The 25314-nt window shown below is 41.4% G+C and overlaps 1 protein-coding gene across 1 annotated transcript; it reads left to right on the forward strand.

Moving 5' to 3' along the window:
* The first annotated feature begins 20 nt into the window (after positions 1-20).
* Positions 21-25307, forward strand: ptpn23a (protein tyrosine phosphatase, non-receptor type 23, a). Its single transcript, XM_084356204.1, has 24 exons — positions 21-232; positions 2270-2344; positions 2648-2775; positions 3435-3511; positions 3983-4032; positions 4115-4246; positions 4320-4400; positions 4491-4622; positions 4767-4814; positions 5657-5713; positions 5826-5884; positions 6009-6088; positions 6821-6935; positions 7425-7490; positions 7770-7915; positions 8404-8721; positions 8970-9124; positions 9218-9549; positions 9958-12487; positions 12800-12984; positions 13135-13239; positions 13952-14090; positions 14542-14655; positions 23983-25307. Exons 1-24 carry the CDS (start codon positions 149-151, stop codon positions 24577-24579), a joined length of 5805 nt encoding a protein of 1934 aa, XP_084212330.1. The 5' UTR covers positions 21-148; the 3' UTR covers positions 24580-25307.
* The last annotated feature ends 7 nt before the right edge of the window (positions 25308-25314 follow it).

A 25314-nucleotide genomic window follows, 5' to 3' on the forward strand; every position in this document is an offset into this window, starting at 1 on the left:
TCTTCCAGCTTCCGGTTGAAGTGTAAATGGATACATGACACAGTTGTTTGGAGGAGAGCTATCGTTTGGAAAACCGTTAACGTCCACAAAACTACCGACGTGGTCTTGACATCGTAACGGCTGACAGTCGGCTGTAGAGTCGGCCGCGATGGAGGCGGTCCCCCGGATGCCGATGATCTGGCTGGATCTGAAGGAGGCTGGGGAGTTCCAGTTCAGCCCGTCCGTCAGGCAGGTGAGCTGGGTGGGGAATGGAGCAACAGGGCTGAGGTCGAAAGTCAACTAAACAAGGATTATAGACGACTGGATAACCCAATCAAGAAGCTAACGCTAGCCGCCGTCCACACCAACAGTTAACTGCCGCTGTCTGTCGGGAAGAGAATTTTCCAGAACGGGTAGCTGGCCAGCTAGCTAAGGTCTCATCCTGGCAAACCCCCCTGACCACCGCCTATTGTTTGCTAACGTTAGCCTCATGCTAGCTAATAATAAGCTAGCAGCTCAAGTCGAAGTTCATAATTAGCTCTCAAGCAACCGGCTAACTACTTTGAATAAACCAGACAGTTGGTCGCGGTAAAGGCAGAGACACACACAGCTAAAATAACGAGCCTGGCTCCTTACGGCCCAGTCAGACTGACGACATGAACATCATAATAAGTGATCTCATTGTCACATGCACCTGGCTACAGCAAGTCTCACAGCAATGTAGGATCCCTGCCAAAGGAGAGAAGACCTGTTAAAACAGCAACCAGTCGAGTCATCAAGCATTGAGACTATATATTTAATCCACATATCACTGGAGAGTTAGCCACATCCACAGTGAAAAATACAAAGCAGCGACCGAGTTGCACCTGTTACAATATCCTTCTGACATAAGTCAAGTTGGGTTTTTTTAAGATATTTCATTTTGTACATTTCATGTACGTATGAATACAAATGTGAACAACCGTATATAAATGCTTAATATAAATTATTTTGGATGATGTACATGTTTAGGTGTCATGACTCTTCATTCTGTGCCTTCAAATCTGTCCTGAGAGGAAATGTTGTTTAGTTTGTTTGGTCTCGGCTCTGACACGATGCTTGTTGTTTCACATAAAAGCTTTGATTTCATATTATGATGACAATCTGATGTGTGGTCAGGGCAGTTGTTAGTATGATATTAAAAAGGGGGTTTCACTGCAGCCCCAACACAAGTACCCCTGACTGATTTCTGTTGTAATTGGCGTTACAAAAGCTCACATCTGATATTTACAAGATTTGGAAAATTCCAATCGCTCAAAGGCTTCTTGCGTTTTACTTCATGTCATCTTTATCTGATGACCCATTTCTCCAGCACCTTCCTGATACAGATAAATTAAAAGACCTTTGCCCTGTTGGGTTACTATAATTTCTTTCGGTAATACTCCTGTGAGATATCGTCTCACAGGAGACTTCCCGCTTCGACACCGTCATATAAAAATGCTAGTCATCAAGCATTGAGACTATATATTTAATCCACATATCACTTTGGAGTTAGCCACATCCACAGTAACAGCATTAACGAAGTTGCACCTGTTATAATATCTTTGTGACATAGTAAAGTTGTTGTTGTTTTTTAACATATGTCCTTTTTTAAGCAGTTTTTTATTCCAGTTTAAATGCTGGATCTCATTTTGGAACAAGTCTGAGTTTAATGTTGTGTTTCTTCTTGCTAAAGTAATATTTCTCAGATTGCCATTCAACACTACATCTAAATTAGCTACAATTCCATCTGTTCACTCGGGACAATAGGCAGATTAGCACATAACTCTCTTGTGGTAATCAGGACAATGCCTGCCTGTCTTGTTGCCGTGCCATTGTGCATCTTTTCCAGCAGCCCTGCGACATTCGTGCATCCATGATTTCATTATAAACAGAAGCTGAAACTTTAGAGAAAGAATGAGTATGTCTGCAGTGTAGTTCACCTCCTGACCTGACTTTAAGTAGCTTGCTGCTTATTACAGTGGCTCATGGGGACTGAGAAAGTCTTGGCAAAGCATGATGGGAGTTTAAACTCTTGGCTTTTGCTCAGAGCCAAAGATTAGCTGATTGATTCGTAGCTACAGTTTACAGGCAGTTGAAGTGAATTTTTAAAACTTGCTTTTCCTGAAGAGTTTTCCTGTCCATGTCCAATGATTCTCTTGTTAAGGCCAAGGCCATAAACACACATCAATCCAGTATGGATATTTTTAAAAAACCTTTTAAAATGTATCATGTTTATCTGCTTTTTCTTTTTGTGTCTCTTCTCCTCTAGTTCATCTTGAAGAATTATGGAGAGAATCCAGACAACTACAATGAACAGATGAAGAAACTGGAGACGCTGCGGCAGGTGGGTGCTGTGTGAACCATCTCCGGACACAGCAGAATAATTTTCTGATCTCTGTGGCTCTGACCTGTCTGTCAAAACCCGACACCAAAACAGTCTAGACAGAAAAATATCACTACAGGAACAATGAAATATGTTTGTTTTTGTTTTTAGGGTGAACTGTCCATTTAAATGCTAAAACTCATACTAACGGATGATTATGCTGAGTTAGGTCACAGCGTGTGCACAGAAGTAGTGATTCTGTGGCTGCAATGGCGAAGAACAGCTAATTAAGCACAACTGAAACACACTGTATTTGTTTCACAGAGTGCAGTAAACGTGACGAGAGATTTCGAGGGATGCAGCACACTGAGGAAGTACTTCGGCCAGCTGCACTACCTCCAGAGCCGAGTACCCATGGGAACGGGCCAGGAGGCCGCCGTACCCATCTCATGGTAATAACACGCATGCAGAAATAAATGGAAGCGGTGCTGAGTATCCATACACACACATCCTCCTGCGATCTGGACTATTGTTGGCCTGAGTGCTACAGATCTGAAGCTAATTTTAGTGTTACACTTGCTGCAGTTTGCTCCGGATAAAAATGTCACCTCACTGCCCTGAATCTGCATGTACAGGAGTGGATAAAAAATAATATGAACATTTCTCAAAACAGTTATTTAATGATCCCTACCTCTTAAAGCTGTGTCAGGGTAGTTTTTAAATTATGGTTTTGTTGTAGAAGATTGGATTATATGATAATGTCTTCCTGTTTGTTTCCCCTGTTATACATCATCACTATCACATGATGTCAAAATGATACTGTACATTGTATATTATGCTGATAATAACCTTTTTTAAAATATTATCCTTTTCTATTGTCAGTGAACCTCCTACTTTATTGCAGCACCGGGAAGCTAATGGAATTCATTTGTTTTATTTTCTAGCACATTATATGTAGTTTAGTACCAGCATGTCTCATGTTGATGCGGTACAATCTTCTGAATGGATATCTCATTATTTAAATATACTGTTCACAACGTCACGTCAAATATAAATGGTTGTGTACTATGTAATTCAAACCTTTTATTTTTTTATCTTTGTTTGTGCAAAGGACTGAAATCTTCTCTGGAAAAACAGTCACTCATGATGACATCAGCTATGAGCAAGCCTGCATCCTCTACAATCTTGGTGAGTTAAGTGATGTTGAGCAATTTAGAGTCCAAAACCAAATAATTTACTTTTGCAGAATCCTTGTATAAAGACTGATTGATAAAATGAGACCATTCAGAGTCGAACTTTACATTTTTTTTTGGTGTTTAAAAAAAAGGGTTCATTCAAACTTGAAAATGATCTTAATCTTGAACAAGTTATTTAAGGAAACTTATCGCTCACAGGAATACTACAGAGAAATGTAGATCATAGTCCAGCTGTATGCCACACTGGCCAGTGCTTTCTTAATGTGCAGAGCAGAACAGAGATTTCTGGCACAGCTTCATGGAGAAGGGACGAAGACTGAAGAGGTTGAAACACCAGCAGCACAAGAGCAGACAAAGTTATTCTTTGTATGAGCAGTTCTGCTGGATTTCTGACTTCCTCTCGATGTGAAAAGCAAAATCTGCTCACCTCACCTCACTGAACCTGTCTTTGGTTTCTCTGTAGGGGCCTTGCACTCTATGTTGGGAGCCATGGATAACAGGGTGTCCGAGGAGGTAAGACACACTGAGATACACACCGAACAAATGTAAGCATGTACACACACACAATCCCACTGACCCTCAGCTCTGCGTCCAGGGGATGAAGGTGTCGTGCACACACTTCCAGTGCTCGGCGGGGGCTTTCTCCTACCTGAGAGACCATTTCAGCCACAACTTCAGCGTCGACATGAGCCACCAGATCCTTAACCTCAACATCAACCTCATGCTGGTAGGTCACACACATGCAAATACACAAACACACACAAGTAGAAATGTCTCATTAGCCTGTGTCTTCCTTCCAGGGCCAGGCTCAGGAGTGTCTTCTGGAGAAGTCCATGTTGGACAACAGGAAGAGTTTTCTTGTTGCTCGCATCAGCGCTCAGGTTGACCTCTGAATATTAATTGTATTTAATTATATCAAATCAATCAATTATTCAAATATTCAAGGTTGATAACTGGCTGTGTTGCTGCAGGTGGTGGATTACTATAAAGAGGCCTGCAGGGCTCTGGAGAACTCAGAGACAGCGTCTATGCTGGGGAAGATTCAGAAAGACTGGAAGAAACTGGTTCAGATGAAGATCTACTACTTTGCGTCCATTGCACATGTGAGTCAACTAGGAAGGAGTGTGTGTGTGTGTGTGTGTGTGTGTGTGTGTGTGTGTGTGGATAATATAATGCCTGTATGAACATGTCTGTGTGTTGACGGTTGATTACTCAGTGTGTATCTATTATTTTTTTTGTCTTTACAGCTTCACATGGGAAAACAGGCCGAGGAGCAGCAGAAGTACGGAGAGCGGGTAGGACCAAATTTCACATTTGTTGCAGAATGTAGAGTTCTCTTCCCATCCACTGTCAGAGTGCTGTGCCAAATTCATCAATTCCTTTTAATGATGTAAAACCTTTTAAAAATCCTCACGATTTCTCTGCAAGAATAACTGAAAGAAAGCTTGACAGTTTTATAGCAGTTATCTGTTCATGTAAAGCCAATGTAAAATAACATTTCTCATTTCATTCTAACCCATGAATAGGACTTTCCTGAGAGTTTCCTAAACACTTCTCTACTTTATCACTTTTGTCATTTTGGCTGCACTAATCACAACGCTAAAGAGCCAGTACCTTATATAGCCACTTAGCACAAAGAAGAGCTGAAGCTGATGGGAGTATCATAGTTCTGCATTGAGTCATAACACAAAGTTTTGCCTTCTCCAAGCAACTTCCTTTAAAGTTACCAAAACTGAACCACTTCAAATCTAAAAGCTAAAGTGATAGATGTTTTGCAACGCGGCATGTTGGCAGGACTAATTTACCTTTTACTGTAGCCTCAGTTCAGGGAAAAAAATTACATTAGCAACTTCCTGCCTGTCGAACAGCATATACAGGTTGCTGATGTAAAAGTTAAAAGCCTATTGTGATATCTGAAGAGCTTGAAGTCTGTTTCAGTGTCACTGTAACATACTAGAAGTCATGTCACTACATGTCAACAGTCATTTCTTTAAGCCGACTTTTAGCTATAGCTTTCGTAAGAGATGGATTCAGTTCAGTTGTTTTGGCTCATACTACTCACAACAACCTCTTTAAGCTAGTTTTACTCTTGCAGTCATAATAAGCTGCTTTTGCTAAAAGATCTCTTTCCTAACAGTTGGCGTACCTGCAGAGCTCTTTGGACAAGCTAAGTGAAGCCATCAAGCTGGCCAAGGTAGACGTATAATATTATCATATAAGTGTCACTATAACCTTGGTGTGTCTTGGTGTGTGTTCCCATGGTTTGACAGCACTAAACTCTCCTTGTCTTGTCTTGGAACAACCAGGGTCAACCTGACAGTGTGCAAGAGGCTTTGAGATTCACCATGGATGTTATCGGGGGAAAGTGAGTAATAATTGGTCTTGTGTCACAGTTTTGATATTTTCACGTAGTTTCACTGCTTTATTACTTTTGATCAAACCCTGTTTTAACAATATGTTGAATGTTGTCTTTAAATGTTCACCTTCAGGTTTAACTCAGCCAAAAAGGACAATGACTTCATCTATCATGAGACGGTTCCTTCTCTGGAGACTCTGGCCTCAGTTAAAGGTAACGGGAAGAAGCCTCAGTATGTTCAGTTTGCTGGATTCACCCAGTGGCTTTATCACTGTGTGCATGCAAAGCTGCATTTGCATATAGATGGATTTTGTTACATGTATATATGCAGAGTGATACGAATAACCTGTTTTTGTGTCATTCGCTGTGTTTAACTGGGTGTGTCAGTGTTTATGATGACATCCTGTTGAACCTTTATATTTATTATGTGACTCAGTTTTGTTTATCAGGGCTGTCCTGCTCTGTCTGTAGTTGTGGCCACATTTATTTATTTGCAGCCACAGTTAATACACAATAATACCAGTCAAATCTCAGATTAGTGAGTTAATCAGTTTGGTAACAGGTTTAAAAATTTTGTTTTATTCAATTCCTGATTTGGTCCCTTTGTCGAACTACAGTCAAATCCCCTCAAAAGTCCGCATAATACAACAGAGCTGCAACATTTAATTGATAAGTTGTGAACTATTGAATTAATCAGCAACTATTCAGATTATCAGTTAATCTGTTTGAGTAATTATTTCAGAGATAAAAGTAAAGATTCTCTGATCCCAGCCTTTTAAATGTGAATATTTTCTGTTTTCTTTACACCTCTGTCACAGCAAACAGAATATTTTTGGGTTGTGAACAAACTACAGAGGCTGTAGTTTCTTTTGATTTTGTTTTCTTTATAAAATCAAGTGTATGTGTTTCTATCCCAGTAAAACCAGCTCCTTTCTGCCCTTAAAGGTGCCCCACTGGTGAAAGCTCTACCAGTGAACCCCACAGACCCATCCGTTACTGGACCAGACCTGTTTTCCAAGTTGGTGCCAATGGCTGCACACGAGGCCTCTTCACTGTACAGGTAGGCACCTTCAGTGGAAGTTCACATTACACAGGTAAAAAAAAAAGGAGCATGATAAGTCATCCTTTCCTGCATCAGGGTTCCCAAGGCTCCTTGAAAACCTTTAAGGTTTGTGAATTTGAGGGGAAAAACAAAAATGGACATAAATATCTGTGGGTCATTGAAAGTGCTTGAATTTATATATATTGTGCGAGAATATGAATGTTTTTTCAAACATATTTATTTAAGTTAGCGTTTATAAATAAAGGCATGTGTGTCCTGCTGTTCTCTGCCATCACTGTAACACAGCACACATTCAAGCCTCTCTCTCTTTTTTAATTGTCGTCTGTGAGCTTCTGTAAACCCTGCTAGTTCTCATTATAAGAATGATCAGTGTTGTAACGGTAATAAACCTTTAAATCTGGAAGAAATGTGCCTGGAAAGTGCTTAAATATTGCTTAATTATATATATTTTTTTCATGTCTGTATTTATGCTTATGTTTTTTTCAGTGAGGAGAAAGCCAAACTGCTGAGGGACGTCATGGTCAAGATTGAGAGCAAGAATGAAACACTAGAGTGAGTACATGGGCCTGTGTGAGTGCAAAAAACTGAGCTAAAATGATTTTTTTCTGTAAGGAGCAAAAAATGCACATGTATGTTAACATTTAGTATGTGTAGTCGACTCCATAATATGATTGAGTAACTCCTCATGTGCAATGTTTATATATACTCAATTCAAACCAAATCAAGACCCCACCATCCTCAGTTTCGAAAGTAAAAATGTTTATTAAGTGAAAGTAAAAGAAATGAACTGAAAGGCCACTGTGAACTGACTGGTCTCGTCTCTTCCTGCAGGCAGTTCATGGACTCTCTGGGCTTGGAGCCAGAGTCTGTGGACAACCTGGACATGTACAGCCACATCCCTCCGGTCCTGATGGAGAAGTGTGCAGCTCTCAGTGTCCGACCGGACACCGTCAAGAGCCTCATCCAGTCCATGCAGGGTCAGTGGCGACACACACCAGTCATGTGAAACATTTACAGATTTGAGAATGACTTTAACGTCACATTTATTATGACAAATACATTCATCTTAAGAATACTCTTATGTGGTAATAATGTTTACATTTCTGTTAATTTTGACTATTTACAGATAGAATTTCTCAGAATATGTGATGGATCTTTAGAAGAATACCCCCTATAATGCATGCAAATTCAGCTGTTTCATTGTAAATGATGAGCCTGAGATACAGATAAATTTAATTTCACAAAACTAAAACCAATTTTAAACATTTTATGAACCCAAATAGCTCCTCTTGCAGCCTTTTAACTGTGTTAGTGAGTTCCTTCATGTCTACACCCATACTGCGCACAGTTTCTTGCCCAGACATATTTTGAGTCTTGTTTTTTGTTTAACTTTTATGTTTGTTTGGCACCTTGCTGTGTGCTTCAGTGTAAATAATGCATGTCGCATCGTTCCTTGGTTCTGTAGGGCTGTCGGGTGTCTTCACTGACGTTGAGTCTTCACTGAGAGAGATCAGAGACGTGCTGGAGGCAGACGAGGCTGGCGAGCGAGCCCTCCATGAGGCCGGCGGCCCTGCTGCAGGCGAGGTGCACCCAGCGGCGCAGGCCCAAGCTCTGGCTGAGATCCGCAGGGACCTGGATAAGTACATGGAGGCCCATGAGAAGGCAAGTTTCACCAACACGGAGCTCCACCGGGCCATGAACCTTCACATCAGCAACCTGCGTCTGCTTGGGGGGCCACTGGAAAGTCTGAAAGAGGCCCTGCCCCGGCCCCAGCTCAATGAAGGTGAGAGTGTGTTTGATGGTGAGGGTTTGTGTATGTGTGTAATTTAGAAGGATGAAAAAAAAGTGATGACATCATCAAATGTCTTGTTTTGTCCACAACTTAAAGATATTCAGTTTGCTCTCATAGAGGGGGGAAAAAACAGAAAATATTCACGTTTAAGGAGGTGGAGTCAGAGAATTTTTACTTTTTTCTAAAAACAACAAACATGTGATTTGTGAATGTAACTCTGTGTGTTTATATGTATGTAGAGGAGGTAGCAGGGCTGCAGTGTATGAAGCGGATACTGGGGAAGGTGCAGGAAATGAGGGAACAGAGAGGCTCTTTGGAAAAACAGCTCCGCGACCTCATCCAGCAGGATGACATCACCTCCACCCTCGTCACCACAGAGAGGGCAGACATGAAGGTATGTGGCTGAAGTATAATACAGAGACTATATTAAACTCTGGTGGCACAAACCATATCATGTGAGACCTCTGACCAACCTGTGTCTTTCCAGCGTATATTTGAGGAGCAGCTGAAGAAGTACGAGCAGGTGAAGGTGTATATTGACCAGAACCTGGCAGCTCAGGAGAACATCCTGAAGGCCCTGACTGAGGCCAACGTTCAGTATGCCTCAGTACGTAAGGGCCTGAGCCAGACTGAGCAGCAGTGGAACGGCACCGTGCAGGGTCTGGTGGGCTCGTACGAAGCCTACGAGGACTTGATGAAGAAGTCACAGGAGGGGAAGGAGTTCTACGAGGACCTGGAGGCCAAAGCATCACGTCTGTTGGAGAGAGCGAAAACCCTTTGTCAGATGAGGGCTGAAGAGAGGAAGCCTGCCCTAGAAAAGTAGGGCTGACAATGAAACAATGATGTGTTAATGTTATCAGAAGTGAGACTTTTAAAGGTTTGAAATCTGAAATAAAGAAACATGAATTTTGAGTTTCAGTAGATTACTGTGACAATGAGGCTTTGAACTTTGGATCGTATGGTTGGACCTTTCTCGTTTTTTCAGCCTGTTGCTATTCGGGGTGTTAAAGTCAAAATACATTGAGGCATTTACCATTTGGCAACAAGGACATCTCAATAGACAGAAAGTTTAATGAAAAATGTGGCCATGTGATTGAAGTGTTTTATTCTCTGATATTGTGAAAACAAGTTTCTAGGGAGCTAATCTGTAACACCGATCATGTCATTGTGCAGTCAACATCCACACCATAATGACCATTAAAACAAAAAACTTTGTCTCCTCCTCAGAGAGACCCAGAAGAAGCCTCCAGCGCGGCCTACAGCAGCTAAACCCTCCTTGAAGCCAAAAGCATCAGACGTCGACTCTGCCTGCTCTAGCCTGGACGACCCAGAGTTGGCTCAGCTTAGTGCAGCCATCTTGGCCTTGGGGGGTGACCTACCGGAGGAACTCCGCAGCCTCCCCCCTGACATTCCTTCCTTCCCCACCTCTGCAGCTCATCTGCCCGGCCCTGAAGCCTTCATCCCGCCTACTGCGAACCTGGGTGGCAGCAGCTCTCTGCCTTGGCCTGGTGCTCAAGCTGCTGGTCTTCATCGCTTCCCTGCCAACCTTCCCCCTCCAGAGCTCCTGGCAAGGATAGCTCAGTTTCCTACGTCTGGGGGTCTTGGAGCTCAGGGACCTCTGCCACGGGGACCGCACCCTCAAATGCCTCCACAAATGCCAAACCAGGCAGCTGTGCCAGGTTATCGGCCACCCCCTCCTCACGCCCCCCAACCTAGGCCTGTCGCCCCTGCCCCAGTCCGGCCCTCGACCACCACTGTGGATAGCATCCAGGCCCCTATCCCCAGCTACGCCCCAACACCACACCACCCAGTCCCTCCTGCAGCCTCAACTGGCTACAATGTACCCCCACAGATGGGGGCATACCCCCATTTCATGCCGCAACAAGGAATGCCCATTCATGGCCCTCCACAAGCGCCTGCATCCCAACCACAGCAGCAGAAACCGCAGCAGTACCCTCAGCCAATTGGGCAACCACTGCCTCAGGGATACCAGCCTGGACCGAGGCCTGTTCCTGGCCCTCACCCTCCTCACCAGACCCAGCAGGCCTACCCACATGGATACCTGCCCCCTCAGCCTGGTGTTCCTCCCCAGTATCAGCAGGCGTTCCCAGGCCAGCTGCAACCACACCAACAAAATGGCTATCAGCCCCGGCCTCAGATACCCCAAGGCTACCAGCCTCCACAGGGTTACATACCCCAGCAGCACCCTCAGATGATGCCAGGCTCCATGGCGAGACCACCTCAAACTGTACATCCACAAATGCCCCCGACCTCTCAGCCAGCACCTCCTGCATCTCAACCCTACATGCCCCATCCCAACCAACAAATGCCCCCTCGACTTCCTCACCAACACATGTTGCCCCCGCAGCAACAAATTTCAATGCCTCCTAATGCCCAGCAGCTTCCACCCCACCCACACATGCAGATACCAGGTGGACCCAGAGCACAAATGCCCCCTACAAGTCAGCCAATGCCTCCAGTCTCACAGAACTACATGCCCCCCACCGGCCACCCCATCCACCCAACAATGCACCAGATGCCTCCTGCCTCACAACCTCACATGGTCCCAGGTCCTCAGGTCCACCTGCCAAGGGGTCCTATGCCACAGATGCCCCCCAGTGCACTACCCCCACAACACCACCCCCATCCTGGACAGCCTCCTCTACCAAATATGGCCCAGCAGCCCATGCAGATGCCCGGCCAACCCCAAGCTCAGCCCCCTCACTCTGGTGGAGTGTGCTACCCTGGAGGGGCTCCGATGATGCCTCAGCAGCCGCTGGCACCCCAGCCTGCAGCTCCCCAACAACCTCAGGCTCCTCTCCCCATGACCCATCAACAGCCCCCCACTATGTACCCTTCACCTCCAGGAGCTAATGTACCTCCAAGTGCCCCACAGCAGCCCGCCGCCGTGGGCCCACATGGTCCACACGTTCCTCCCGCTCAGCACATGATCCAACCCTCTCCTGGAGCTCCTTCGGTGGCTCAACCACCCAATACTGTACCTCCTTCCCCTTCGCCTTCTCCCTCCCCATCTCCCTCTCCAGGTCCTTCCTCTTTGGGTCTGAACCCTCAGCAAAGACCCACACCAACCCCAACCCCAGGCGGAACAGCTCCACCCACTCTCCCCTCTCCCTCTACTGTCTCTCCCTCCACATCGCTGTTTCAGCGCCAGAACTCGAGCACAGATGACCTCCTCTCTTCCAGCCCTGAGAGCCAACCTGGAGGCACCACAGCCCCCACCAATGTCCTCCAACCCACCAAAGCTGACCCACAGGATGGGGAGCGTCGGAAGAAGAACTCGCAGGCAGTTCTCCTGATCCAGGGTGATCCATACCAAGCTCCAGAGCGCGTTGCCCGTCTTCACGGTGAACTGGAACGCTTTAGAGCCCAGGTGGATTCCCTGGAGCACCCGTCAGAAAACGAGGGTGGCCTGTCTGTGCTGGACGCCCGCTGGAAAGAGCTTCAGGACCAGCAGGAGAAGGACGCTCGCCAACTGTCGATTGCCATTGCCCGCTGCTACACCATGAAGAACCGTCACCAGGATGTCATGCCCTATGATCTCAACCGCGTGGTGCTGCAGTCAGGCAAAGATGACTACATCAATGCCAGCTATGTGGAGGACTTGTCACCATACTGCCCACGCCTTATCGCCACGCAGGCGCCGCTCACCGGCACAGCTGCAGACTTCTGGCTGATGGTGTACGAGCAGAAGGTGTCACTGATAGTCATGCTGGTTTCAGAGCAGGAGCTGGAAAAGGTATTGAGTTATTTTTCTTTTGATTATCATGGAAGTGATTAAAACAACAAGACTTCAAATGGTTTCATATAAACATTTAACCTTTTGAAACTTTTTTAAGTTAATTTTTTCTGGAAGGTGAACAGTTTAGTGTTTTTTCATTAAAAAAGCATTTAAGATAATCAGCTAGTCTTTGTAGAACAAACTTTTTCAAGTTGTGTTTGAATTGAAACCCCCTTTTTGGCAACATCTCAGATCTCTTCTGTAAATCTCATTACCTCACCTATTCTGTTCTACCAACTGTGTTTTAACGTTGTCTCCTTAATCTCTCAGGGAAAGGTTGTGCGCTATTTCCCAACAGAGCGCGGCCAGCAGCTCTCTCAGGGACCAATCACACTCAGCCTAACCACACAGAAGACAACACCGACACACGTGGAGCGCATGATCAGTCTGCAGTACCGTGACCAAAGCCTGAAACGCACTGTTGTCCATCTCCAGTTCACTTCCTGGCCGGAGCTGTGAGTCTTTTTTTTTTTTTTAATTATATGCACATGGCTCTGATCATATGTCGTTTGTTGTTGGGATTTATTATTATAATCTTCATTTGATAAGGTAACATTTAAGTATGTTTCAGTCTGAGGACTCATGATTTCTTCATATCTCATCAGGGGTCTTCCTGACAGCAAGAGCAACCTGCTACGCTTCATCCAGGAGGTTCATGGACACTACCTCCACCAGAGGCCCTTACACACACCTGTCGTGGTGCACTGCAGGTGAGTGTGTGTTGAAATCTCTCACAGTATATATCCAAGATGAAAGTAGCTCATTAGTTTATTCTGTGTGCTGTTTTGTCATTAGACTTTATGAGGGCTGGTACTGACAAATCAATTTTAAAGCACTGTCGACATGCAGATCACATGGTGGGAGTGTCAAGTGTACAAATAAATGCTTCATGCAAATTGCAGAAAAAGTTCCTGACGTTTTTTTTCTATTTTATTTGTGAAATAAGTATCATGTTGAAAATATGTTCAAATGAGCCCTTTGTGGTAGTCTCAAAATTGGGTTGCAGGGACCCAAAGAGGACCCATTAAAGAGTTAAGCATGTTTGCGAAATTAAAAAGAAATAAATCTGGTTAGAAAATGTACAACAATGAGTTTTGGGGTCTCAGTCTCACCGCTGTAATTTATAGATGTGCAGTATGAGTTCTTCAGCTACATGTGTTCTTCAGCTACATGTGTTCTTTTCCCTCTTTCATAATATCTTTTTCTCTATAAAATAACACATTAACCTCTAGATTTCCAACACAGAAGTACTGTAGTTGTTGCTTTTTGATGCAGTTAGTGGTTTTGAAGAAATAAACTTAATTCATGTATAACAGTGTTTGGTGTTTTTTTAACCTTATTAATTATGGATAAAATATTATGGATAAAAAATATTTTGACTGCAGTCATATAAAAGATTCCATCCTCTGTCGTCTGTCTCAGCTCCGGTGTGGGACGCACAGGCGCCTTCTGTCTGCTGTACGCGGCACTGCAGGAGCTGGAGGCAGGAAACGGGATCCCAGACCTTCCACTGCTGGTGAAGAAGTTGAGACAACAGAGGAAGAACATGCTGCAGGAGAAGGTCAGACACGTTTCAAGTTGTATTTATACGATTTAGTCGTATCATAAGCTGAAAGCTGCAGAGGGCAGTGTTTTACAGGCAGCAAGAGGGATGTGTTTAACTTTGGAGGACTTTATTAGCCAAATTTTATTCAACATGACATCAAGCACTCCTTGATCCTAAATTACCTTCTTGATGCTGATAGCTGAAACAAGGGTTTTTAATCATTGCTGCTCATAAAAGTTCCAGTTAAGCACTTCTTTTATGCTTAAAGGTTTCTTTTTCTTGACTGCACTGAACAGCAATTTTAGAAAAGTGATGTCCTGGATTACTGTTAGTAAGGTGACTGCAGTGTCTGTTGTAGCTTCACTTTATGATTTGTGCTGATGATAATGGTGCATTGTCGGATAAGTTTTACACATAAAAAGGTTTCTATTTAATATTCGCCTTTGTTTCTCTTTTGTGCCTCCAGCTCCACCTGAAGTTCTGCTATGAAGCCGTGTTGAAGCATGCAGAGCAGGTCCTTCAGAGACACGGCATCACCACCGCCACCTGCAGCAAGAGCACCAACTCTGCAGCCACAAAGGTTTGACACTTTGACAGTCTGGAACACTTCACCAGATAGTAGAATGGTTGAATTTGCTTTCAGGTTTTGTTATCAGCCTCTGTACCCTGTAGAAGTGACTAGCTTTAACTCTCTGGAGTGGACGGACGTGCTGGCGCGTCCAAATCACATGACCGATTTAAGATGATGTAGCAGCAAGACGCAGCCTCGCAGAGTCTCCGTTCCAACTTGTGTCGAAAGTGCAGACTTCAAACTATATACCATATACCACATGTAACTATATTTTGTTGATAGGCCAAGTAAAATCAGACTTATGATAAATAATTCACGCCATGCTTTTTCCTGAATATTGTCATCACGTTTGGTGCGCGTTTGGTGAAGGTAGAAACGGTAAAAACGTGCTATTCTCAGGAAAGTGCTTGCAACTTTGAAACTTTCACACATACACTACACACTACTCCTTTCTGACAGCGGACATTTTGACTTATTTCAAGGAAAATTTGCACTTTTTTTTCTTCAAAGAAATTGCACTTTTTTTCTCTTGTAATTATATTCAAGTCAAAATGTCTGCTGTCAGAAAGGAGTAGGGCCAGTAGTGTTGCTGTTCCTCTAGTGTTGAAAATCGTTCCCTTTTTGTTTTTGCGCTTTTTTTCTTAAAAAGGTGATTCCCCCCCCCCCCCAAAAAAAAGAATCACCCACTTTTCCTCCAAAAAAGTTTGCATTTTCACCTTTTTCCTAACAAAAACACTTTTTTTTTTTTTTTTAAAAACACCTTTTTTTCTCCCAGAAAGTTTGCACTTTTGTTTCTCAAGAAAGTTTCACCTTTTTCCTAACAAAAGACACTTTAAAAAAAAAAAAAAAACACTTTTTTTCCTCCCAAAAGAAAAACACTTTTTTTCCTCCTAAAAAGTTTGCACTTTTTTTCTCTAAAAGGTTTGCACTTTTTTCCTCCAAAAAATCACCGTTTTCCCAAAAGAAATCACCTTTTTTTCCTCCAAAGAAATTTGCACTTTTTTCTCAAAAAGGTTTTCATTTTGTTTCTCAAAAAAGTTTGCAGTTTTTCCTCCAAAAAATCACTTTTTTCCTCCAAAAAATTTTGCACCTTTTTTTCTCAAAAAGGTTTGCATTTTGTTTCTCAAAAAAGTTTGCACTTTCTTTCTCAAAAAAGGTGATCACCCACTTTTCCTCCAAAAGAGTTTGCATTTTGTTTCTCATGAAAGTTTCACCGTTTTCCTAACAAAAAACACTTTCTTAAAAAAAACACTTTTTTTCCTCCCAAAAAGATTGCACTTTTTTTCCTCCCAAAAAGATTGCACTTTTTTTCTCAAAAAGGTTTGCACTTTTTTCCTCCCCAAAAAAATATCGCCTTTTTTCCTCCAAAAAATCACCTTTTCGCCCTCCAAAAAAGCACCCACTTTTCCTAAAAAAATTTGGGACTTTTTTTCTTTTTTCTCCACAAAAATCACATTTTTTTCTCCCCAAAAAATTACCCACTTTTCCTCAAAAAAGTTTGCATTTTGTTTCTCAAGAAAGTTTCACCTTTTTCCTAACAAAAACACTTTTTAAGAAAAACACTTTTTTTCCTCCCAAAAAGTTTGCACTTTTTTCTCTAAAAGGTTTGCACTTTTTTCTCAAAAAAATCACCTTCCTCCAAAAAAATCACCTTTTTTTCCCTCCAAAAAAATCACTTTTTTCCTCCAATTTTTTTTGCACTTTTTTCCTCCAAAATTTTTTGCACTTTTTTCTCAAAAAGGTTTGCATTTTGTTTCTCAAAAAAATGTGCACCTTTTTCCTAACAAAAAACACTTTTAAAAAAAAAACTTTTTTTCCTCCCAAAAAGATTGCACTTTTTTCCTCCATTCCACCAGTTTTTGCTTTTTCCTTAAAAAAAGGGTTTACTTTAAAGTGTGCACTTAAAAGTATGCACTTTAAAGTGTGCACTTTAAAGTGTGTACTTTAAAGTGCATACTTTAAAGTGCGTACTTAAAAGTACTTAAAAGTGCGTACTTTAAAGTGCGTACTTAAAAGTACGCACTTAAAAGTACGCACTTAAAAGTATGCACTTTAAAGTGTGTACTTTAAAGTATGCACTTAAAAGTGCACACTTATTAGTATGCACTTTTTTTTTTAAAAACACCTTTTTTTCTCCCAAAAATTTTGCACTTTTGTTTCTCAAGAAAGTTTCACCTTTTTCCTAACAAAAAACACTTTTTTTTAAAAAAAAACACTTTTTTTCTTCCCAAAAAAAAACACTTTTTTTCCTCCCAAAAAGTTTGCACTTTTTTTCTCTAAAAGGTTTGCACTTTTTTACTCCAAAAAATCACCTTTTTCCCAAAATAAATCACCTTTTTTTCCTCCAAAGAAATTTGCACTTTTTTCTCAAAAAGGTTTTCATTTTGTTTCTCAAAAAAGTTTGCCGTTTTTCCTCCAAGAAATCACTTTTTTCCTCCAAAAAAATTTGCACCTTTTTTTCTCAAAAAGGTTTGCATTTTGTTTCTCAAAAAAGTTTGCACTTTCTTTCTCAAAAAAGGTGATCACCCACTTTTCCTCCAAAAGAGTTTGCATTTTGTTTCTCATGAAAGTTTCACCGTTTTCCTAACAAAAAACACTTTTTTTCCTCCCAAAAAGATTGCACTTTTTTTCCTCCCAAAAAGATTGCACTTTTTTTTCTCAAAAAGGTTTGCACTTTTTTCCTCCCAAAAAAAATATCGCCTTTTTTTCCTCCAAAAAATCACCCTTTCGCCCTCCAAAAAAGCACCCACATTTCCTAAAAAAATTTGGGACTTTTTTTGTTTCTCTCCAAAAAAATCGCATTTTTTTCTCCCCCAAAAAATTACCCACTTTTCCTCAAAAAAGTTTGCGTTTTGTTTCTCAAGAAAGTTTCACCTTTTTCCTAACAAAAACACTTTTTAAGAAAAACACTTTTTTTCCTCCCAAAAAGTTTGCACTTTTTTCTCAAAAAAATCACCCTTTCCTCCAAAAAAATCACCTTTTTTTCCCCAAAAAAAATTCACTTTTTTCCTCCAAATTTTTTTGCACTTTTTTCTAAAAAAGGTTTGCATTTTGTTTCTCAAAAAAATTTGCACTTTCTTTCTCAAAAAAGGTGATATCCCCCCCCCAAAAAAAGATCACCCACTTTTCCTCCAAAAGAGTTTGCATTTTGTTTCTCAAGAAAGTTTCACCTTTTTCCTAACAAAAAACACTTTTTTTCTTTTTCCCAAAAAGATTGCACTTTTTTCCTCCATTCCACCATTGTTTTTGCTTTTTCCTTAAAAAAAGTGTTTACTTTAAAGTGTGTACTTTAAAGTACGTACTTAAAAGTACGTACTTAAAAGTGCATACTTAAAAGTATGCACTTTAAAGTACGCGCTTAAAAGTACACACTTATTAGTATGCACTTAAAAGTATGCACTTTTTTTTAAAAGTATGCACTTTTAAGCTTTTATGCTCAGAAAGGAGCATGCTCCGTAGAATTGCTGTTCCTCTAACCACCCTTTTCCAGAGCAGCAACTCTATGGAGGCTACTCCCTTTTTCCACCAGTTTTTTTTTTTGCTTTTTCCTTAGAAAACTTCAAAGTACGCACTTGAAAGTATGCACTTTTTTAAAGTGTGCAGCTTTTTCTAAAAAGTGTTTTTTTTTCTTAAAAAAACTTCTCCAAAAAGCAATTGCACCATTACAAGAGGAACAAAATAATTTTAAAAATGAGGAAAAAGTGCATACTTTTGAAAGAAAAAAAGTCAAAAAAATTTGTGAGAAAAAAAAGTGAATGTTTTTAGACTTTTTCTTCTCCCAAAGAATTGCACTTTTCTTTCTCTTGTAATTATTTACTAGTAAAAAAAAACCTCAAACTTTATTCAAAATGCTGAGTTGCTGTTCATCAGTGTTGAAACTCGTTCTCAAAAATGTTTGCACTTATTTCTCCAAAAAACACTTTTGTTCCTCCCTAAAAACCCACACTTTTCCAGAGCAGCAACTCTATGGAGCCTACTCCCTTTTTTCACCAATTTTTTTTTTTGCCTTTTCATTGAAAAAAGTGTGCAGTTTAAAGTACTGGTGGAAATAAAAGTTTTGGGTTTTGAGTAAGTATGCACTTTAAAGTGTGCACTTCAAAGTATGCACTTTAAAGTATGCACTTTAAAGTATGTACTTAAAAGTGTGTACTTGAAAGTATGTACTTTAAAGTGTGCACTTTAAAGTGTGTACTTCTAAGTATGCACTTTTAAGTATGCACTTTTTAAAAGTGTGTTCTTTTTCTTAAAAAAACTTCTCCAAAAAAACAATTGCATGACTTGAGAACTGATGGAAATAAAAGTTTTGCATTATGAGTGAATTTTTTTTCATGTGTGAAACCGAGTGAAAAGAACCTTGAAAATATGTATTCATCCTCTGACTTATACTTTTCTTTATAGTGTTCTTTTTGCGTAGATTGTAGCCAGCCAATGAAGGGCTAGAGAGGGGAAAGGAGCAGACTTGTGTGTACACACTTTGTTTAGAGGAAAAAGTACACTTTTTTGTTTTTGAGGAAAAATTACACACTTTTTTGAGGGGAAAAAACCCCACTTTCACTAGTTCCTCTAGTGCTGCTTTTAAGATGAAAACAGACTGAATCCTGAGTGTGGGACATTTTAGCGGTGTTGATTACCAAGACAGGCAGACAGTAGGGGTTCAGTTTTAGGTGCATCTCTGGATGAACGGAAATGTGAAAATGTGTATCCATCCCCTGACTTATACTTTCTTAATAAACTCTACACGGAGTTGCTTGGAGTGTTCTTTTTGCATAGATTGTAGGCAGCCAATGAAGGGGAGGAGGCTAGAGAGGGGAAAGGAGCAGACCAAAGTACGCACTTCAAAGTGTGTACTTGAAAGTATGTACTTTAAAGTGTGCACTTTAAAGTGTGTACTTAAAAGTATGCACTTTAAAGTGTGTACTTTTAAGTATGCACTTTTTTAAAGTGTGTTCTTTTTTCTTAATTAACTTCTCCAAAAAAACAATTGCATGACTTGAGAACTGATGGAAATAAAAGTTTTGCATTTTGAGTGAATTTTTTTTCATGTGTGAAACCGAGTGAAAAGAACCTTGAAAATATGTATTCATGTGTTCTTTTTGCGTAGATTGTAGCCAGCCAATGAAGGGGAGGAGGCTAGAGAGGGGAAAGGAGCAGACTTGTGTGTACACACTTTGTTTAGAGGAAAAAGTACACTTTTTTTTTTTTTGAGGAAAAATTACACACTTTTTTGAGGGGAAAAAACCCCACTTTCACTAGTTCCTCTAGTGCTGCTTTTAAGATGAAAACAGACTGAATCCTGAGTGTGGGACATTTTAGCGGTGTTGATTACCAAGACAGGCAGACAGTAGGGGTTCAGTTTTAGGTGCATCTCTGGATGAACGGAAATGTGAAAATGTGTATCCATCCCCTGACTTATACTTTCTTAATAAACTCTACACGGAGTTGCTTGGAGTGTTCTTTTTGCGTAGATTGTAGGCAGCCAATGAAGGGGAGGAGGCTAGAGAGGGGAAAGGAGCAGACCAAAGTACGCACTTCAAAGTATGCACTTTAAAGTGTGTACTTGAAAGTATGTACTTTAAAGTGTGCACTTTAAAGTGTGTACTTAAAAGTATGCACTTTTAAGTACGCACTTTTAAGTATGCACTTTTTTAAAGTGTGTTCTTTTTTCTTAATTAACTTCTCCAAAAAAACAATTGCATGACTTGAGAACTGATGGAAATAAAAGTTTTGCGTTTTGAGTGAATTTTTTTTCATGTGTGAAACCGAGTGAAAAGAGCCTTGAAAATATGTATTCATCCTCTGACTTATACTTTTCTTTATAGTGTTCTTTTTGCGTGGATTGTAGCCAGCCAATGAAGGGCTAGAGAGGGGAAAGGAGCAGACTTGTGTGTACACACTTTGTTTAGAGGAAAAAGTACACTATTTTTTTTTTTGAGGAAAAATTACCCACTTTTTTGAGGGGAAAAAACCCCACTTTCACTAGTTCCTCTAGTGCTGCTTTTAAGATGAAAACAGACTGAATCCTGAGTGTGGGACATTTTAGCGGTGTTGATTACCAAGACAGGCAGAAAGTAGGGGTTCAGTTTTAGGTGCATCTCTGGATGAACGGAAATGTGAAAATGTGTATCCATCCCCTGACTTATACTTTCTTAATAAACTCTACACGGAGTTGCTTGGAGTGTTCTTTTTGCATAGATTGTAGGCAGCCAATGAAGGGGAGGAGGCTAGAGAGGGGAAAGGAGCAGACCAAAGTACGCACTTCAAAGTGTGTACTTGAAAGTATGTACTTTAAAGTGTGCACTTTAAAGTGTGTACTTAAAAGTATGCACTTTAAAGTGTGCACTTTAAAGTGTGTACTTCTAAGTACGCACTTTTAAGTGTGCACTTTTTTAAAGTGTGTTCTTTTTTCTTAAAAAAACTTCTCCAAAAAAACAATTGCATGACTTGAGAACTGATGGAAATAAAAGTTTTGTGTTTTGAGTGAATTTTTTTTCATGTGTGAAACTGAGTGAAAAGAACCTTGAAAATATGTATTCATGTGTTCTTTTTGCGTAGATTGTAGCCAGCCAATGAAGGGGAGGAGGCTAGAGAGGGGAAAGGAGCAGACTTGTGTGTACACACTTTGTTTAGAGGAAAAAGTACACTTTTTTTTTTTGAGGAAAAATTACACACTTTTTTGAGGAAAAAAACCCCACTTTCACTAGTTCCTCTAGTGCTGATTTTAAGATGAATACAGACTGAATCCTGAGTGTGGGACATTTTAGCGGTGTTGATTACCAAGACAGGCAGACAGTAGGGGTTCAGTTTTAGGTGCATCTCTGGATGAACGGAAATGTGAAAATGTGTATCCATCCCCTGACTTATACTTTCTTAATAAACTCTACACGGAGTTGCTTGGAGTGTTCTAGCCTCCTCCCCTTCAGCCAATGAAGGGGAGGAGGCTAGAGAGGGGAAAGGAGCAGACCAAAGTACGCACTTCAAAGTGTGCACTTTAAAGTATGCACTTTAAAGTATGCACTTTAAGTGTGTACTTAAAAGTATGCACTTTTAAGTATGCACTTTTTTAAAGTGTGTTCTTTTTCTTAAAAAAACTTGAGAACTGATGGAAATAAAAGTTTTGCGTTTTGAGTGGATTTTTTTTCATGTGTGAAACCGAGTGAAAAGAAAGTTGAAAATATGTATTCATCCTCTCACTTATACTTTTTTGATAAACTCTACATGGAGTTGCTTGGAGTGTTCTTTCTGCATAGATTGTAGCCAGCCAATGAAGGGGAGGAGGCTAGAGAGGGGAAAGGAGCAGACTTGTGTGTACACACTTTGTATAGAGGAAAAAGTATACTTTTTTTTTTTAAGAAAAAGTACACACTTTTTTGAGGAAAAAAAACACTTTCACTAGTTCCTCTAGTGCTGCTTTTAAGATGAAAACAGACTGAATCCTGAGTGTGGGACATTTTAGTGGTGTTGATTACCAAGACAGGCAATTGCGTGAACGGAAATTTGAAAATATGTATCCATCCCCTGATTTATACTTTTTTAATAAACTCTACACAGAGTTGCTTGGAGTGTTCTTTTTGCATAGATTGTTGCCAGCCAATGAAGGGGAGGAGGCTAGAGAGGGGAAAGGAGCAGACCTGTGTGTACACACTTTTTCGAGGAAAAAGTATGCACTTTTTTGAAGAAAAAGTACACACTTTTTTTTAGGGAAAGTACACATTTTTTGAGGAAAAGTAATTTTTATTGAGGAAAAAAACACTAGTTCCTCTAGTGTTGAAAGGCGTCAGTGAAGGCCTGTAGCTCTTTCTAATCCTGCTTTTAGGAATAAAACAGAATGAAACCCACCCTTTTCCAGGGCAGCAACTCTATGGAGCCTACTCCCTTTTTCCACCAAATTGGGTTTTTTTTGCTTTTTCCTTAAAAAAAGTGTGCACTTAAAAGTACACACGTAAAAGTGTGCACTTCAAAGCACGCACTTAAAAGTGTGCACTTTAAAGTACACACTTTTAAGTATGCACTTTTTAAAAGTGTGCACTTTTTCTAAAAAGTGTGTTCTTTTTCTTAAAAAAACTTCTCCAAAAAACAATTGCGTGACTTGAGAACTGCCGGAAATAAAAGTTTTGCATTTTGAGTTGCTTGGAGTGTTCTTTTTGCATAGATTGTAGCCAGCCAATGAAGGGGAGGAGGCTAGAGAGGAGAAAGGAGCAGACCTGTGTGTACACTTTTTTGAAGATAAAGTACACACGTTCTTGAGGGAAAGTACACATTTTTTTGAGGTAAAGTAATTGTTATTGAGGAAAAAAACACTTACTAGTTCCTCTAGTGTTGAAAGGTGTCAGTATATACAGCTCTTTCTAATCCTGCTTTTAAGAATAAAACAGAATGAATCCTGAGTGTGGGACATGTTAGCGGTGTTGATTTCCAAGACAGGCAGACAGTAGGGGTTCAGTGAATCAAAATGTCCGCTGTCAGAAAGGAGTAGGCCCAGTAGAGTTGCTGTTCCTCTAGTGTTGAAACTCGTTCCCTGGTGCAATTGTTTTTTGGAGAAAAAGTACATACTTTTTTGAGAAAAAAGTATACACTTTTGAGGAAAAAAAACACTTTTTTGAGGAAAAAGTACATACTTTTTTGAGAAAAAAGTATACACTTTTGAGGAAAAAAAAACACTTTTTTTGAGGAAAAAGTACATACTTTTTTGAGGGAAAGAAAGTGATTTGAACTTTCACTAGTTCCTCTAATGTTGAAACTCGTTCCCTGGTCAATTGCACCAGGGAACGAGTTTTTTGGAGAAAAAAAAAAGTACAAACTTTTTTGAGAAAAAAGTGCAAACTTTCCAGACACCTCTGTCTGGAAAGTCCAGTCACTAGTTCATCAGTATTCATGGCTACAATTACACCATGAAGACAAAAGAACAGGGGACAGTCAGGGGATGGATACATATTTTCAAATTTCTTTTCACACATGAAAAAAATCCACTCAAAACACAAAACTTTTATTTCCACCAGTTCTTAAGTCAGAAACACAAGAGTCAAAACAGTAATAGTTAAATTTTTTACACGTCAAAATGTCCGCTGTCAGAAAGGAGTAGGCTCAGTAGAGTTGCTGTTCCTCTAGGGTTGAAACTTGTTCCCTGGTAGCTCTAATCTCTCAAATTTCATTGTAGTTTTAATGTTTCATTTTCTTACATTTTGCACACCTGATTGTTCCGAATGAATTCTATGAGTTCTGGTCAGAGAAGGTACTTTTTCATTTCAGTAGAGCTTCACAGCAGCAGCAAGAGTTAGAGACACTTTATTTCTAAGTGTTTCTTTATCTTTCTGAACTTTTCTCTCTTTCTCCCTGCAGCCTTACTCTAGACAGGAGTCCCAGCAGGATATTGTCCTCGGTGGTGACATGCCTATCAGCTCCATCCAAGCCACCATCGCCAAGCTTAGCATCCGGCCACCTAGCGCCACAGACTCAGCCATGGAGGCCCAGTTCGGCCTGGAGGAGCAGGTTGGCGGCATCTTACCCGACCTCGACCCACTGGGTGACGTCCAGGCGCTCCAGTACCCCGGCCCCGCCACAGATCCCCAGCCACCTTCCTCTTTCAGCCCGCCTCTCACCTCCCCTACCCACTCTCCACCTCCACCCAATGGCCTGGATGCTCTCTCGCCCTGCACGCCGCCGGCAGACAACCACCAGCCAGCTCCAGAGGCAGCGCCGCCCAGCATCAGCCCACCTCCTGCTTCCTCCGCTCCGGCTCCTTCGTCCCTGGAGCTGCTGGCCGCGCTGACACCAGAGGCCTTCTCCATGGAGGGAGGGGGGAAGGGGAAGCAGCGGGTGACCAAGCAGAGCTTCTTGCAGCCAGCGGAGGGTCAGGGTCTCCACGGGACTCGAGGGGAGGAAGGTGACGACCCGCTCAGTAGCCTGGACCCCCTCTGGAGCCTCAACAAGCAGTGAGAGTCCACATATCGCTGCCTTTCTCTCACTTTACCACCAGACATCAGCGAAGGCCTGTAGCTCTTTCTAATCCTGCTCATAAGAAGAAAACAGACTGAATCCTGAGTGTGGGACATTAAAGCGGTGTTGATTACCAAGACGTGCCTGGTGGCAGACAGTAGGGGTTCAGTTTTAGGCGCATCTCCATTGGTTTAGGGCAGTGATACCTGAAACACAAACGCACTTGCTTCTCTCTCCATCACTGGTGGCTTCTGGGACCAGATCACTATGCACTCGTCTGTATTCCTTTGATTCCCTATGTCGCTCTTTGCTGCTTTTCTTTCTACGTCTGTGATGGATGTTCGACACTTCCAAGCACCAGATCTGGGCCTAAAATGAAAAAAATAATCCCAGCATGCACTCCACTTTCATGGTCCACCCCCTGCACGAGGCATCACAGGGGGCTGATGGTGTTTGGCTGCTCTGCGATCGTTTTAATGACTGGATGAACTGGATGCACGGAGACACGGGCAGGCCAGAGGAGATGGGCGGAGCCATTTAAAAAAAAAGGACACAAACCCCCTCCCGCCCCCCCCACCACCACCCTCGACTCAATCAGTGCGTACAGCTCAGTCATCATGGTCAACACGGAGCAGCATACAAATCAGCACGTCTTAACAAGTTGATTATTTTTCTTCATCTGTAACACTGTAAATATCCTAAATAAAATTAGACTATTCCAAAAAGTCCTTCTGG

Source organism: Pagrus pagrus (assembly GCF_965226575.1).
Source record: "Pagrus pagrus genome assembly, chromosome: 7".
Taxonomy (NCBI): domain Eukaryota; kingdom Metazoa; phylum Chordata; class Actinopteri; order Spariformes; family Sparidae; genus Pagrus; species Pagrus pagrus.